The sequence below is a fragment of the Muntiacus reevesi genome, chromosome 2 (genome assembly GCF_963930625.1).
Source record: "Muntiacus reevesi chromosome 2, mMunRee1.1, whole genome shotgun sequence".
Lineage (NCBI taxonomy): Eukaryota > Metazoa > Chordata > Mammalia > Artiodactyla > Cervidae > Muntiacus > Muntiacus reevesi.
In genome coordinates this window covers 122,256,183-122,271,514 of record NC_089250.1, presented here as the reverse complement: position 1 = coordinate 122,271,514, position 15,332 = coordinate 122,256,183, and the positions used below count along the sequence as shown (strand labels likewise).

General features: G+C 48.9%; 1 protein-coding gene across 2 annotated transcripts in view; it reads left to right on the top strand.

Moving 5' to 3' along the window:
• The window catches only part of TMEM273 (transmembrane protein 273), a 29,374-nt gene that overhangs the window by 12,265 nt on the left and 1,777 nt on the right, over positions 1–15,332 (top strand). Inside the window, exons 2-5 of one of the 2 annotated variants that reach the window (XM_065919947.1) lie at positions 7,419–7,472; positions 8,572–8,712; positions 9,943–9,973; positions 12,423–12,446. In XM_065919947.1, coding sequence (XP_065776019.1) covers positions 7,419–7,472; positions 8,572–8,712; positions 9,943–9,973; positions 12,423–12,446 — 250 coding nt within the window. The remainder of the gene's footprint in view (positions 1–7,418; positions 7,473–8,571; positions 8,713–9,942; positions 9,974–12,422; positions 12,447–15,332) is intronic. The other variant, XM_065919948.1, reaches the window with a different exon arrangement.

Below are 15,332 nucleotides of genomic sequence, written 5' to 3'. Positions count from 1 at the left end.
GCACTGAGAGCCTCAGTTTACCCATGCCCCCTCACTGCTCTGACCCACTGAGCCACTTTCTTTATTCCCAAGGCTTCGTCCTACTTTTCCTTTTGTTTTTAAATAGTGCTCACTCCTGGACTTTCACGGATGCCCAGGCTGGGTTAGGTCCCCCTTAGTCCTTCTGGATGCTAATGGCTGTATGCTTCTGTCGTTAGGAAGGACCCCCTGCATGGAATTCCTTACTCACTGCTCATCTTCCAGGAGTCAGGGCCCACTGCAGTCCAGGGCCTGGGAGGTCCTGAGCTGGGTTTGGGAGCGAAAGGTCTGTCTGGTTCAGTGTGCTCTTGCCCTGAATGGGTATCTCTGGAAACCAAGGAGGCATCCCCAGTCTCCCAGGCCCATCATGGAACCATCTTTGCTTTGTTCTCCTAGATCCTCTGCATTCCTTCTGCTTTCCATCTCTCAAACCTGTGCAGCTTTGCAGGTTTGTGTTCTGCTCAAAGTTTAGGTGCTTTCATAGGAAGAAAGGAATGTCCACAGTTGTGGGATAGGAATGACAATGCCCTGTTTACTTGAAGTTTGGCAGCTGCAGCCTCTTTACTGAAATTGGGAAAGTGTATTGAAGAAGAGCAGTTTCAAGGTGGTTTCTAGGTTTGTGAGCCAGGAGCCTGAGGTTCCTGTAAGTCATAGAATGTCAGAGGAAGGCCATAGACCCCAGTGCAAAGCCACTGGAAGCAGGGGCCACTGGGAGCAGAGGCCACTGGGAGCAGGGGCCACTGAATAACCCAAAACAACTCACAGTCCTCTGGCATCCTGCTCAGGAGAGGACTAGAGCCTCCATCCTGTGTTAAGGTTTCACATGTCTAATTTCTAGCATCTCACAGCCCCGGGGAGGGGCAAAAGGGCCAGGCCACTGACCTGGTTTTTCTGAGAAGAAGACCCATCTGTGAGCTCTGAGGAGGGATGGGATTGCCAGCACCCACAGCCCCTAAGCCAGCCCAATTAGAGAAGTGTGCCCTGAACCCTACTGGGACCCCAGGGTCAGCTTCCATTGCAGAAAGGGTTTGGGACAAATAGATGGAAGAAAGCTGTCTGAGTAAGTCCATTCTATGTGTCAGGGCCCATGTTCAGCTGAGCAGAGTGAGGTCCAGGCTCTTTCCAGGATATGAAGCATAATGGGAGCATCCCCTCTCACTCTGCACTTCCACTCCCCTTTCTAATCCTCTCTCCTAGTGGGATCTGGCTGTGTGGTACTTGGACCAGGGCCTCAGGTGTATCCACAGCAATAGCAGCCACGTGTCCCATCTGTGTTCCACACATGGTCCACAGGTATTCCTGGTCTCAGAGTCATAGGAGCAATGCCGTTACAGGATCTATTTCTCTGTGGCTGAATTTTACTTCCTCCTGAGCCCTTATTATTATCACTCAGTACGGTAAACTTGATCTTATCACACAAGCCACTTCTGGTTTAACAGTAATTTCGGGGAATCTTCCCCGTCAGTTCGAGATTCTCCCCTTTCACCTTCCTCTTGTACCTCCCTGGAGGAGAAACTAAGCTCCGAGGAGTCTGACATATCATCCTGGGCCTGGGGAAGAACTGGGGCTAGGAAGTGTGTCCTTCATGCCCTAGAGCATTCTGCGGGACGGTACAGACATGGCAGGGGCAGATACATGGCGAGGTCACAGCGGGATCCTGAGCCAGCTGAGAGCAGGGGACTTCCAGAGGGTGGCTTTGTGCTATGTCTGGCAGGATAACTAAGAGCTTTCCATGGAGACAAGAAAGGTGTTGCATCGAATGGCAGCACGTGCAAAGGCCCAGGGGCACATCGGTTTGCTTAGCGGGTGGATCATAGTTGGGCTTATCTGAGGCTGTCTCATGAGCTCCTGGTTCACAGACAGCACTCTCTGCTGTGTGAAGGACCTGCCACCTCAGTCATCAGGATGCTTGCAGGTGACACTTACTTAGCTCAGGTTAGACTATAAGATAAAAAAGGTGTTTCCTTACTGAGGTGACGAAGAAGTCATCAGGCACAGCTGGTTTCAGGGGCTCAAAACCTGTCTTAGATTTGGTCTTAGCCTAACCTTCCTGGTGGCTCAGTCAGTAAGAGTCTGCCTGCAATGCAGGAGACCAGAGTTCAATTGATGGGTTGGGAAGATCCCCTGGAGAAGGAAATGGCAACCCACTGTGCCTGGGAAATCCCATGGACAGAAGAACCTGGTGGGCTGTATAGTCCATGGTGTCGCAAGAGTCAGACAGGACTTAACGACGAAACCTAAACCTAGCATGACCCTATTCAGTGGGGGTTTCAGTCTCAGCAGGTTCCCTCTAGCCTGTGGGTCTCCCTCAACCCCAAAGTTACCAATTCCAGAAAGCATTCTTCTTTCTAGGTATTTTCCACAAAGTCCCAGGGTTGAGTCTTACTGACCTGAGTCGGATCACCTCTCGACCAGTCACTGCTCACTGGAAGATGTCATATCTGACTAATCAGGATGGTTCACATGTCCATCCTGGGACCAGCCTCAAGGGAATCACAGGCAGGTGTTTCCCAAAAAGAAAGCCAAAGTGCAGCCTGCAGCCAAAGGGCCAGGAAATGTGGGGGCCACATGGCAAGTGTTCACACCACACACTCCTGTTCAGACTTCCTCCAGCTCCTGGGGACGCAGGTTTGCAGGAAGATGCTGAACATCTCCCGCAGCACTCTCATCTTTTCTTCGGTGTCAGTCTTGTCTGTCCATCACTGTGCGAGCTCCTCCATGGGGGTGGGGGGCAGGGTCTTTTGTCCAAGAGCACTTGGATCCCCCTGGTCACCAGGGCCATGAGGAGCACACCAAAGGTACTTCATTCCTATGTGTGTACTCTGTTAGGAGAGGATAGATGTCTTTTCTAGTTATGAGACTCCTTCCTTGGGCCGAGAACATTGGAATTTATGTGATCTAAAGTTAGGAGCCATTCTGTAATATTTAAGTTTCAGGATGAAAATGGCCAGGCATCAATTGACAAACACTTAAGGCAGCCTCTCCCTATTTTTAGTCCAGATACTTATAGAACGACATCTGCGTGCACGCACGCCCACTGCCCCACAACTGGAAACACACAGCTTGATTCTGCCCAAATAAGGGTGGTGAAGAGGGCCAGCTCCCAGGAAGGGTGGACCCAACAGGTGTGGGCAGCTCGGGAGGTCTGGATGATGGGGATGGGCTCTCAGGGGTCAGATTCCAGCTGAGATGGAGCAGGCCACCCCGTGCCTTCCACTCACTCCCCGGAGCAGCCTTGCCTCTTTCTTCCTCTGATCTAACCTCCCGGTCCTGGAGGAGGGGGAGCCAGGGAGCCTCCAGGCCTCAGGACTATTTGCTTTTGCAGGAGATTCCTTCCTGTTGGGAAACCACTTGCAGAGAGCAGATTGTGCTCTATAGGGGGGAAGGGCTGCAGAGAAGGGGCGGGACACTGGCTGTTTTTCAGGGAGAGCTGGGGTATCAGGTCTCTGTCAGCTGCCTGTCCAAAGGTGGCCTGGGAAGAAGAGCCACTCTAGATTCAGAGCTGCAATGGTGTCTTCGTACATCTTAGAAAAAGGCACCATCTTCTGGGCAGGCGTAGCCTCAGGTGAGTGGTTTGGTGAGAGTGCCGGGGTGCAGGGCTGGACCTGAGCGTGCATGGGGACAGAGTGGGTAGAGGCCCTGGAGTCTCACAGGCCCATCTAGAGGCAGCGCCCCTATTCTCTGCTCTGCTGTTGCTGCTGTTTAGTCGCTAAGTCACGTCCGACTCTGCACACCAGCAAAAGCTGCGCCCCAGGACCTTGGCTCCTGCACTCTGCACCTGGCTGTGTAGACAGTCGTAGTGCACTGTTTACTGTCAAGCCAGATTTGGGCAGCACTGTGCCTGCCAATGCAAGAGACATAAGAGATGGGGTTCAATCCATGGTCAGGAAGATCCCCTGGAGGAGGGCGTGGCAACCCACTCCAGTATTCTGGTCTGGAGAATCCCAAGGACAGAGGAGCCTGGCAGTCTACAGTCCATAGGGTTGCAAGGAGTTGGACATGACTGAAGTGACTTAGCACGTATGCACGCATGTGCCTACTGCAGCCATGTGAATCTACCAGTCAGAGGGTCCCTGTGTGCCCCCTGGGACACCAGCCTTGGTTCACTCAGCCCCTGCTCAACCCCCTTGAACTATCCCCTGGTTTTGAGAGACTGTTTTCTGGATACTAAGCTGCCAATTCATGTTTGCATGAGAGAACCCAGAGAATTTCAGTAAAGAAAATGTGGTGTGGCTTCCTCTTGTGTCTCTGACAAACCTGAAGCAGGAGCAATCAGGAGGCCTCTGGCTGTGCTCACAGACCAGCAATCCATCCTCCAGCTACCTTGCAGAGCCAGGGAAATCATCCCTGGGGGCTTGCAGGGGTCTACAGTGCAGGAGGTGAGGATCTTGGCAGGAGGCGGGGGTGGGGTTGGCTGATATAAGTGTGGTTCTGACAGGTCCTCACCAAGGGTTCTTAGAATGCAAGGCCGAGATGCTGAGCACAGAAGGAGGGCAGCTTGGAGGATTTCCCTCCCCGAGGAGGGAAAAGGCTGCCGCCAAGTGGCCGTCTGAATGGCTAGCAGGAATTACTGAGATGGGAGATGGCTGATGGAGTGCACAGCGTGGCCCACTCTTGGGGTTTGGTACCGGCAGCTGTCTGAGCTGCAGCCCCAGGGAGGGCACTCACTCAGTCTCTGACCTTGGATTTCACTCCGTCCCTCAGGCCCAGGGAGCCTATTTGGGATCAGGGACTAGGAGCAGCCTCCTCTCTTGGGGTGGACCCAGGAGAGAGTATGGAGAGAGAGGTCTAAGGAGCCTGAGACTGTGGGGGTGAGAGTGGGAGCTGAGCTGAGCCAGGGACCCCTGAGGGGCAGAAAGAGTGGAGCATTCAGGAGGATACATTTGCTGGGCAGACTGATGAAGGACACTGGGCAACCTGAGGAGGACTGGGGGCCTGGGCTGCTGGGGAGGCCAGAGCCAGGCTTTTTTGGACATTAGGCCTTCTTTCTCTCTTTCCTTCTCTGCCTGCTCATCAGCAGTCCGAGCTTCTCTGGCAAAGCGTTTGTGTGTGTCCCTCTGTCTCCATGCGTCCTTGTGTCTCTCCAACTCTTTCCACCTTTCCACTCTTTCTGATCTATGTCCTTTCTTCTTTCCCTGTTCAAGTTTCATTTTAGGCTCATATAAAGATTTGTTTGCTGTGTGATGGTCATGCAGAGCCGTGGTCACCAGGAGCAGACCCCTGAGGGAGGACCCAGGAGAAATGTCAGTGTCTGAGGGTGCAGGAGGAGAGGCTGGCCCTTAGTGGACATGGCCCCACACACTGATGCCTGCCTTCCCTGACCCTTGTCTTCTGTCCAGCAAAGGCCACGCGGGGTAGACGTGTTGGAAAGGCCCCCTGGTGAGCATGCAGCCACATCAGTCAGGGTTTCCAGCATCAGCCCAGAAGTCAGTTCCATTCAGTGACTCTAGCAGCCTAGCCCTACCATGTGTTTGAAATACAAGGCTTTGTCCAATCCCTGGAAAGGTTTTCAACCTGGCTGGAGTGGCAGGATTAAAGTGAAGAATAAATGTAAAGAAACAATGAAGCTCAGCAGGGACTTCAAAGAACTGATAGAACCGGGGTCATATTGCGTTCTGTGGTGTCTGTGGTATATGAGTGAGTGAATGGGGCCCGTGTGGGCCCATCAATGACAGAAGTCACCAGATTTCCAAGAAGACTAGTGACTAGAGCAAGGCTGTGTACCTTTGCTTCAGAGTCCTCCAGCTTTTTCATCACCAGGTGAGGCCATCAGAAAACCCCTAAAGTCTATTACAATGGTCCCGTCCCCACCAGTGCACTCAGCGAAGATGTCCTCTGTGGAGTGTCTGCCCGACTCCTGGGCAGCACTGAGCATGGTCACATGGACGTCTTGTCACTTTGGTGACCAAGCAGCCACCATTGGCCCTCCATGAGGTCAGGAGTCAGGAGGTGGACTTCTCCTGGAGCTAAGTTGGGGAAGATGTGGTACCTCTCAATGAAGTCAGCTGTTCTCTTTTAGGACCAACAGGGATTTCTGACTTTGCCTGGAAATTTGAACCTAAGAGTCAAGTTTGGGTCTCACCACCCACCTGCCCCTGTCTCAGTCCTCCAGTCCTTGGTCTTGATGGTTTTGGCATCATTCTATTAGTTAGCTGCCTGGGATTTGAGTTCTCAGGGCATCATGGAGCTTTGGGTTAAGGTGGCAGGGCTGCCACTTTCCACTTCTCTTTGGCCCTTGGGTGCATCCTCAAGTTTTCAGTGCTGGATTCCTCACTCATCGAATGGTAGCGATGACAGTGCCTGTCTCACAGAGTTCTTGTTCTGAATATTGAATGTATTAATGCAAATGCTGTCTCCACTATCTGCCTCAGAGTAAGGGGTCAGTTAATGTACACTTTCCAAGGCCTGTGGGTCAATCCTAGCTCTTCTAGAGCCCATCTTCAGGGACCAAGGCCCTGTTTGTGAGTCACATCTCCTATCTTAAGGTTTCAAGTCTAGGCTAGAAGATTGACCCCCCCTGCAGCATGCTCTATTACCATGATTCATTCATTCATCAAATGTCTATTAATGCCTCCTGTGGGCCAGACACTGTGTCGAATGCTGGGGATAAAGCACTCCCCAGGGAACCACTCAGCCTAGGGGGAAGACCAGCCAGGAGACCCATCGGTGGGTGAATAGCTGAGAAGCTCTGAGGACAGTGCCTGGCACACAGCAATGCTATGTAATGTTCTTAAATAAATGTTGTGGTCAGTTACAATGCGTAGGTACAGCCACTTCTGAAGCACCCAGAAGGGCAGCTAAGCCAGGTGTGGGGTGTCAGGAGAAAGTGACACAGAACCAAGATGAGGTAAAGAAGGAATAGGGGAGAAGATGGAGCTGGGCAAAGGGTGTGGATCAAAGGCAGCTAGTCCTGGCCTGGGTAGGGAGCCGGAATCAATCAGTCTGGCCGGAGTGAGAGGGTTCTTGGGAGTGAGGAAGAGACTAGAGAGGCAGGCGGGGATCCCAGTGTGGGTCTTAGAAACCATGTTAAAGAGCTGGTTTAACTTACAGCTAAAAAAAAACTGTTAACCTAAAAAAAAAAAAAATCTTTTATAAAGCGAATGAAATAAAAAGCAGTCTTCTAATAGGATTAAAAGGATCTGGTTTAACTGAACTCAGTATACTCTCATTCCTGCTTTGGCAGAGGTTCTCACATCCCAGCAAAACTCCCGGACACTTTGGCAATCAGGAACCTCCTCTGTGCTTCTGAGTGTGGTGGCTGAACAGGAGGTTTCCTGGGGCAGACTTCCCCAGACCTACTGGAGTGGACGGTTGGGGACAGGGCTTTGGCCTGAGACCCCCAGCCTGATCTTGGCCAGCAGTTCTGTTCTAACCAGAATTTGGGATTTTTGTCTTTGTAGATGTTGGGGCCGCTCAAGTGTTAGCAACAGGCAAGACTGCTGGAGCTGAAACTGGTAGGTGGCTGCCCGGTGGATTCTGGATGCAGGGCTGAGGGGTGGGAGGAGGCACTCCAAAATGCATGGGCAGGTGGGGCATCTTGGCACCCGTTTCCTCCCAGTCATCATGGAGCCAGGGCAATGTTCACCCCCAGACCTGTCTGAGAGGCTAACATGGCCTTATCCTGGGGGCATGAGACTGAATAAGAGCCTGTCCTCAAAGGGGATATGAGTCATCAGGGCCACCTCTGCCCACTCTCTGTGAGATGAATAGCCCTGCACTGCAGCCGTGAGCCCCCAGATAGCAGGCTCTGCCCTGGCCAGTGCCTCCCTCCACTTGCACCATCCCAGCCTCTCTCCACCTCAGAGTTCAGCTCTCCAGGTATGGTACACTTTCCATGTCATCTCCTCTGGGATGACTGTCAGTTTCCACATCAGCCCACCTTGTCACTCGGCATTCGAGTGAGCTCTTGTCTTCTGCTGCTGACTGCAGGCCCCTTAGGATGGAGCCAGGGACTCATTCAATTGTTGTCAGCACTCGCCAGAGCAGGCAATCGGCATACACATGGGTGAACTGATGCAGGGATAAGTGAGGATGACTGCAAGAAGACAGAGAAAGGAGCCACAAGCCACTTGGAAATGATCCCCACAGCTGAAGGGACCAGAGTTGGAGTTCCAGGAAGAGGAGATGCAGTGTGGGTGGAGGGGTAGGGAAGGAGCATGTTCCCAGGAAACTGGAAAATTAGGTTGGCCTCAGTGGGTTGGGACTTCTCAGGTGGCTCAGTGGTAAAGAATCTGCCTGTCAATTTAAGAGACGTGGGTTCAACTCCTGGGTTGTGAAGATACCTTGGAGGAGGAAATGGCAACCCACTCCAGTGTTCTTGCCTGGCAAATTCCATGGACAGAGGAGCCTGGTGGGCTACATTCCATGGAGTTGTAAAAGAGCTGGACACGACTGAGCAACTGAACACACATGCATGCAGCAGGTTGGACTGTGTAATGTAAAGGTCCAAGTATTTGACTTTGGACTTCATTCTGATGTAAAAGTAGGTGTGGAAGACTTTTGCTGGGTGATGACTGATTAAAGCCCCTTGTTCAATTCCTCCCTGCCCTCCAGATATCAAATATGCCATCATCGGGACTGCTGTGGGCATCGCCATATCGGCCGGCTTCCTGGCCCTGAAGTTCTGCATGATCAGGAAGCACATGTTTGATAACGATTCCTCTGACCTGAGAAGCACAAACGTGGGCTTCAACGGTAAGGAAACAGTGATGCTCAACCCTGGTTCTGCCCTTTCCTGAGACAAGACGTATTCTGGCCAGTTATCCGGTGTGAGGCTCTGAGGGTAAAACTGGCTGTAGAGAGAATAAAAAACATGGACCGAAAAGAAATGCAGTGACCTCTCTTTGTCTCTGTCTCTCTCTGCTTCTCTCTCTGTACTTTTCCATTTAGTCATTCTTGATATTCTTAAGAATCAACTTTCTTGGAGAAACGTGGGGAAGGGAGCTTAGTTGGCTTCTGACTGAAATCTCTTTTCTTTTACCCAAATGATGTGATGAGATGAAATCAATCCCAGGAAGTGGTGAGGCCACTCCTGGCATGGGTGGGTGGCGGGAGGTGTGGCCGGCACTGATGACCTGGGCCAAGTTGCATTTTTCCCCCCATAAATTGGGCAAGCCCTGCACTAAGTGGAGTTGTCTCCTTATGACCCAAGCAGAGTTGGGTTTATGAGCACCCAGCATGGTTCTCCACACCCTGTGGCAGCTGTGGAGATCCGGGTCCTTAGGTAACTGCTGAACACTCAGTGAGTTTCAGTAGCAAAACACAACATTGATTTGCACCCCTTGTCTCTCAAGGGGGGACCTGCAAAATCCATCCCCCATATGACTGCTTAATGGGATGATAATGTAGTTTCCAGAGGATAAGGAGGAGGGACCCTCACCACGTCTCTTGAAAATGTGATTGTTATCTGTGAAGATACCCAAAATGGGAGAGAGGGCAAGGAGGAGACTGCATTTGGGGGCCTGCAGTGTGTCCAACTGCACAGGGAACTTAATTGGTCATAGTTCACTTGTCATTGATTTTGTATCCCTAGGAATAAGGGGAAAGAGAAAATAGTCTCTTCAGCACGCTAAGAGACATTCTAGATCTCCTAAGGGTGAGAGGGCCCAGGATCCTCAAGGAGGGGGGAGGTGAGGAACAACTGGCCAGGGGGGTAGGGGGTCTATTTCCAGGGAAACCTCAGTCTCACCCGGGTGCTGAGCTGGGGGGCTGGGTGAGGGACTGGATAGAGGAGCTTCAGCAGTGCCAGTGGGGAGGGGGCAGAGCACCCAGCCCAAGACCACCCCCTCAGTGGCCCCAACCCCAGGAACCTCTCAGCATCGCCCGAGTCTGGTGGGCTCTGACCCCCTCCTGCTGGCCTGGCACCAAGAGAGGTGCACCACCATCACAGTGCCCCCTTCCTAACAGCCTGCTTTCTCTGTTTAGAGACCATTGCACTAAAGAAGAGAGCTTCAAGGTAAGGTCATGACCAACTTGTGTCCTCCTCATTTTCCCTCCTGTTTCATCCATCCCTCTCCCTTGCCTGACATCCTTGCCTCTCTTCCCACTTTGAAATGCTTCCTAGGGGACCAGGATGCACCCCTGGCCTCCCTCTTCTCACTCTCCCCTCCTTTGGGCAGTCCTCAAGTGTCATGAGGGTGGGTATTAAGTACCCACAGGGTATTAAGTAGTCAAAATAAGCTTGGGCTCTTTCCTGCACTTGTTGGGTTAGATTTTGCCTTATTTCCTGCTCAGAGTCCTCCCAGTGCATCACCTACTCTCATGCTCACGTCCTCAGTTCCAATTGGGAAACTACATGTGTTCCAGCTTCCCTGCTGCCACCCAGCCACATTACTCTTCTGTATAGAGCTCTTGTTCTCCAAAGACAATCCCAACTCAGGACCTTTGCACTTGCTGTTTTGTATCATATGGAATGCTCTTCACTCAGATAGCAACAAGCTTCTGCAAAGCCCTCTGGAATGAGGATTTGAGGGATACCAAGGAGGCAGCCAGTCTCTTGGAGCTGGGTGAAGGTGCAGGCCAGAATCAAGAACCGGTAGCATTTGTTGGAGTGGGGAGGTCCTAGCTGGAGATGCCCTTTGGGAAGTAGGCAGTAGAGCAGGAGTGGACAGTGGGCTAGGTGGAGGTGGGATATGTTGCTGACTATCTTTTTTGAATATGGTAAATCTGAGGCTTCTGGAGACTTCCTCATGGAGGAAATGTTCAGTGAGTGACTGGTATTCAGGACAGAATCTGAGTTGAGATGGGCTGGTGGGCTTTTAGAAGGATGCAAAGCACAGTCCCCCACCTCCAGTTCTTCCCTGGGAACTGGGGCTTGGTAAGTACAAAGTAGCATCTCTTGAAGAAATGTGTGGATCTATGGATGAAGGAGAGATAGATGTGTGGTATGCTGCAGTCAGGGGGATGCCCTGGGGGTGAGCTGGAAATGGATTTTCTTAATACTTTCACTTTGTTGAGGCTCTGCCCTCCTTCAGATGTTATGGCGTCTGTCAATAATTTCTGAGGACCTAAAGCTCTTGATGGTGGGGGTGAGGGGACCTGGGAATGTATAGATGAGCCCCAGACCCAGAATCTGCATTGCCTTTGGGGCCCAGGTTGTCTCTGTGGTGGGAAGTGTAGGACGGGGTCTGTTTTGGCTGGATGAGCTGTGCCTGTGATGGCAGACTCTGCTCACAACATGCTCTCAGGGGCCCTCTACTGGGTGGCTGAGGCACCCTGGCATGTGGCTGCAAGCTGCAGTGGCCAGCTCTGGCCCTGTGTCAGGATGATCGAGTGGGCTGGTGGAGGTTCTAACAGAGTGATCTTCTCAACCACCCATGAGCCATGCTGTCTTGATCATCCAAACTGCTCACACTCATCGGGGGACACTTTGGGTTAAGGCATTGTGCTTTGGAAGCTCCAGTGCCCCCTGGAAGTTCCCAGAACTGGTATAAACTCTGATTCAGGGACATCTTAGTCATGGGATTCACAAAACGGAAAGATTTCACAATACCTAATTCTTAATCCTGGTGCCTTTGTACATGCGTATGTGCGTGCTGGGGGAGGGAATGTGAGAGGTTGTGATGACTCATAATGAACGTCTGACACACAGATGCTGCTGCGCAAAGATGTTGCTGTGACAGTACATCAAAAACCAATTCAAGAGCATTGAATGAACAGTTACTGTGGTTTCATGTTCCTATCTATGATCAGGTCAGAGGAGCATCTGTTTGGTATATTTGTTGTTGTTTAGCTGCTCGGTTGAGTCTGACTCTTTTGTGACCCCATGGACCATAGCCTGCCAGGCTCCTTTGTCCATGGGATTTTCCAGTGGATTGTCATTTCCTTCTCCAGGAGTTTTTCCCAGTCCAGGGATTGAACCCGCATTTCCTGCATTAACAGGCGGATTCGTGACCACTGAGCCACCAGGAAGCCCTTTTGTACATTTGGATGTGCTGAATTATTTTGATACATTGGAGCTGTAGGAGGAAATTTCCATCACCCAGGCGAGGTGTCTGCCATAGTCATCCAACAATAACCATTGTAAGAGTGAAGTACAGGAGAAGGAGTGTGAAGGGTGCAAGAGGAAGGCAGGGGCAGAGGAAGGCAGGGAAGAGATGAAAGATGGGGAGAGGTGTGTGGTTGGGAGTTAATGGCTGGACGCGGGTTCCCCTGCATCTCTTCCCCCACCACATGCAGGAAACTATTCTCAGCATTATCACAACAGAGCTCTTCTATTGAGAAGGAAGACACAATTCAAGTTTCCAAAACTGACACTAGATGGAGTCAGGTTTAGTCGGAAAGCCAATAGACCCGAGAATGGAAAAGCAAAGGACATGCAAGCCATTCTCCCATAGCAGAATTTTGCCCGTGCTTTTGGTCATCTAGGAATGATTTAGTAAACGTCCTGTCTTCCTGTTTTGCAGGTTAAACCTCAATTTCTCTGAAAGGTGAGTTGTAAGAGTGACGGACGGCTCCTACTGAAAGTAGGAAAAGTGATGCCTTTCCTGTCCTGTGCAGGCTGCAGGCTCTCCTGCATGGCCCCTGCGGGATGGAGGGGGATCGCTAAGCATGGGCCAGAGGTCCTGGTGTCAGGCTGGCTGTGAGGTGAGGGATCAGCATCTCTTTGGGACAGTTGTGGCAAGTCATAATCTGGCAGTACTTTGGCAATATTTTAAATGAAGTTGTGGGGCATTTGCCTGATTAGAGCTGAGAAAACTGAGTTTTAGCAGCAAGATGGTTAAATTTTTATCGTATTTGATTTGGTTTTCTAAGAACTTCTCTTTGACAGAAGCCAGGCAACTGTAGCCAGCTTAAACCATTTGCTGGAAAAAATAAAATCCAAAATTTTCTTTGTGTCATCAAGCCATCAGTTTGGCAGAGGTGTCAGATTTTCAACGCTGCTGTGAAGTCTCAGAATAGAAGTGAGGACGGGATCCGAGGTTATGGCTAAAGGAGCTCTGCTCCCAGGAAGGAAGGCATTTCCTTCAGGTTTATCTGAATGGTTGGTTCACAACTCACTTCCCCTAGTTCTGCTTTCCCGCACCTCATGTACCATCCACGTGCTCTCACTGTCCTTTTTGAAAAATCTTCAAAGCCACAGAAATGTTGAAAGAACAGTGCAATAAAAATATTTTGCGCTGTTTGCTTTAACTCTGCCTGCATAATTTTTTCTGATTCACTTAAAAACTAGTGCAGATATCACATTTACCCATCTTGTATCTCCTGCATAATCACAATGACAGGAATGGTAAGAAATGAATGAAAGTGGGTAGTAATTCAATAGTATCATCTCTTCCACAGCCTGTATTCAAATTTCTCTGTTTCCCAGGTATCTCTTATAGCTCTATTTCTCTAAACCAGGAGCCATTGTACTTGATTTTGTCCCTTTTTAGTTTCTCTCGATGTTGCTTTCTCTCCCCACGGCATTGTCAGTTTTGAGGGACTTAAGCTTCTTGCATTATGTTCTATTTCCTGGATTTGTCTGTTTCCTCCTGAGAAGATTCAGATTGAGAATTTTGTCATGATTACTGCAGAGGTGATATTGGGTACATATCTCTCAGTGCACTGCCTCAGGAGTCACATGACTCCGGGTTCTCTCACTGTTAGTGACACTACTTTTAATTGCTTGGCTAAGTAAGTGACAACTAGATCTCTCCTGGTAGAGAGAAAAATCCCTCCTTTGCAATGAGCAAATAATCTAAGGGGTGGGACTTTGAGAGGGTGGGAACACCCTGACCCAAGTAATTCTTCACCCAATGGTTTTACATCTGTTTATGACCCATGTTTGAATAGTTATTGCACTGAGGGCTACAAAGTACCAAGTTTATAATTCCAGCATTCCTTCTATGTTTAATAGCTGGCATTCTTCTCTTATTTGTGGAATATTATTCCTAAGGACTTCAATGCATTATAATTCATCACCACCATGAATCTTTTTGATGTTTAAATTGTCCCAAGTTATCAGTACAAATCAATTCTTGGTGGCTTTAGACTGGATTCCAGTAGTCACTAAGAATTTCATAGACTTCTGAAACGACACAGTGTTCCAGGCTCACCTTACACTGTTCCTGCTCAGATTTGGAATCACGCATTTCCCCTAGATCAATGTTTTCCTACTCCCTCCTCCAACCTCCTTCTTTTCTTTAACATTGAGCAGTTTTTAGAAACCAAGATCTGAGCACAATGGGTGCTTATGGCTACTGAGGCATCATCACTTGGAGACCTTCTCAATGGACAGTCAGCACATGCATATTTACAAATATACACCAAAAACTCAGCATCATAACATTCTTCTTAAGATTTCCTCATTCCATATTTCTATTTTGCCTCCTCTAAAGTGAAAGCCCTGTTTCAAAATCATATACATATTTTTGTCCATTTGCTCTATCCTATAGTACACACAAAATACATACTTCAAGAATTACAATACTGTACAACTACAAACTCACTTAAAAATTTCTTTGCTGTTCTTTGTTCTTAGAATTTAGCCCTTCACATGTACAGAGTATTGTGTTCAAGTTGAATTAATTGTTTTCTCAATGTGGTTATGCTATCAATTTGATATATAGTTAGAGATATTTGTTTCAGTGTATATGCTGGTCTTTGGTTCATTTCTTAATCTTTGTAGTTTAATTTTATTTTTTGAGTATGTGAAACACATATATAGTTTTAATCTAAAAACGTGTAAATAGGTAAACTTAGAGATGTTCTGCTCTCCTGTCCATCCCACCCTGCTCCCACCCACTGCTTTGAGGTAATTAATCTCAGCAGTTCCTGTTTTATCTTCCCTGTGTTCCTTTTACAAAAATTTGTTTAATTAAAATATTTGCATATATACAATTTTTATACAATTAGATTAATGTTTATATATGCATATATATATTATTCTGGTTCTTGTATGGGTTTATTTTTATTTGGATCTCTGATTCATTTGGTATGGTGCATGGTATGAGATATAGATCAAATTTTATCTTTTTCCCAAACGGCAATCTAGTTCTCTTAATATCATTTTTCAAAACCACTGTATTTTCACCAATGTTTTATTTGTCACCTTTATCATGTTCAAAATTTTCACATATAGTTGGACTATTTCTAGACTTCATATTATTCTCCAATGGTATTTGTGATTATTCATGTGCTATTATCACACTCTTTCTTGTGGTGACTTCATGTATTACCCAGTGTGGCTGGTTCCCACACACCTTGCTATTCCATTCTAGCTATTCCTGTGTATTTGTTTTCCATATAAACTTTACAATCAACTTCAGAATCTAGCTACAGAAACAAACATCTTGCTATTTTTATTGGAGCTGCATTATGTTTACGTATTAAAT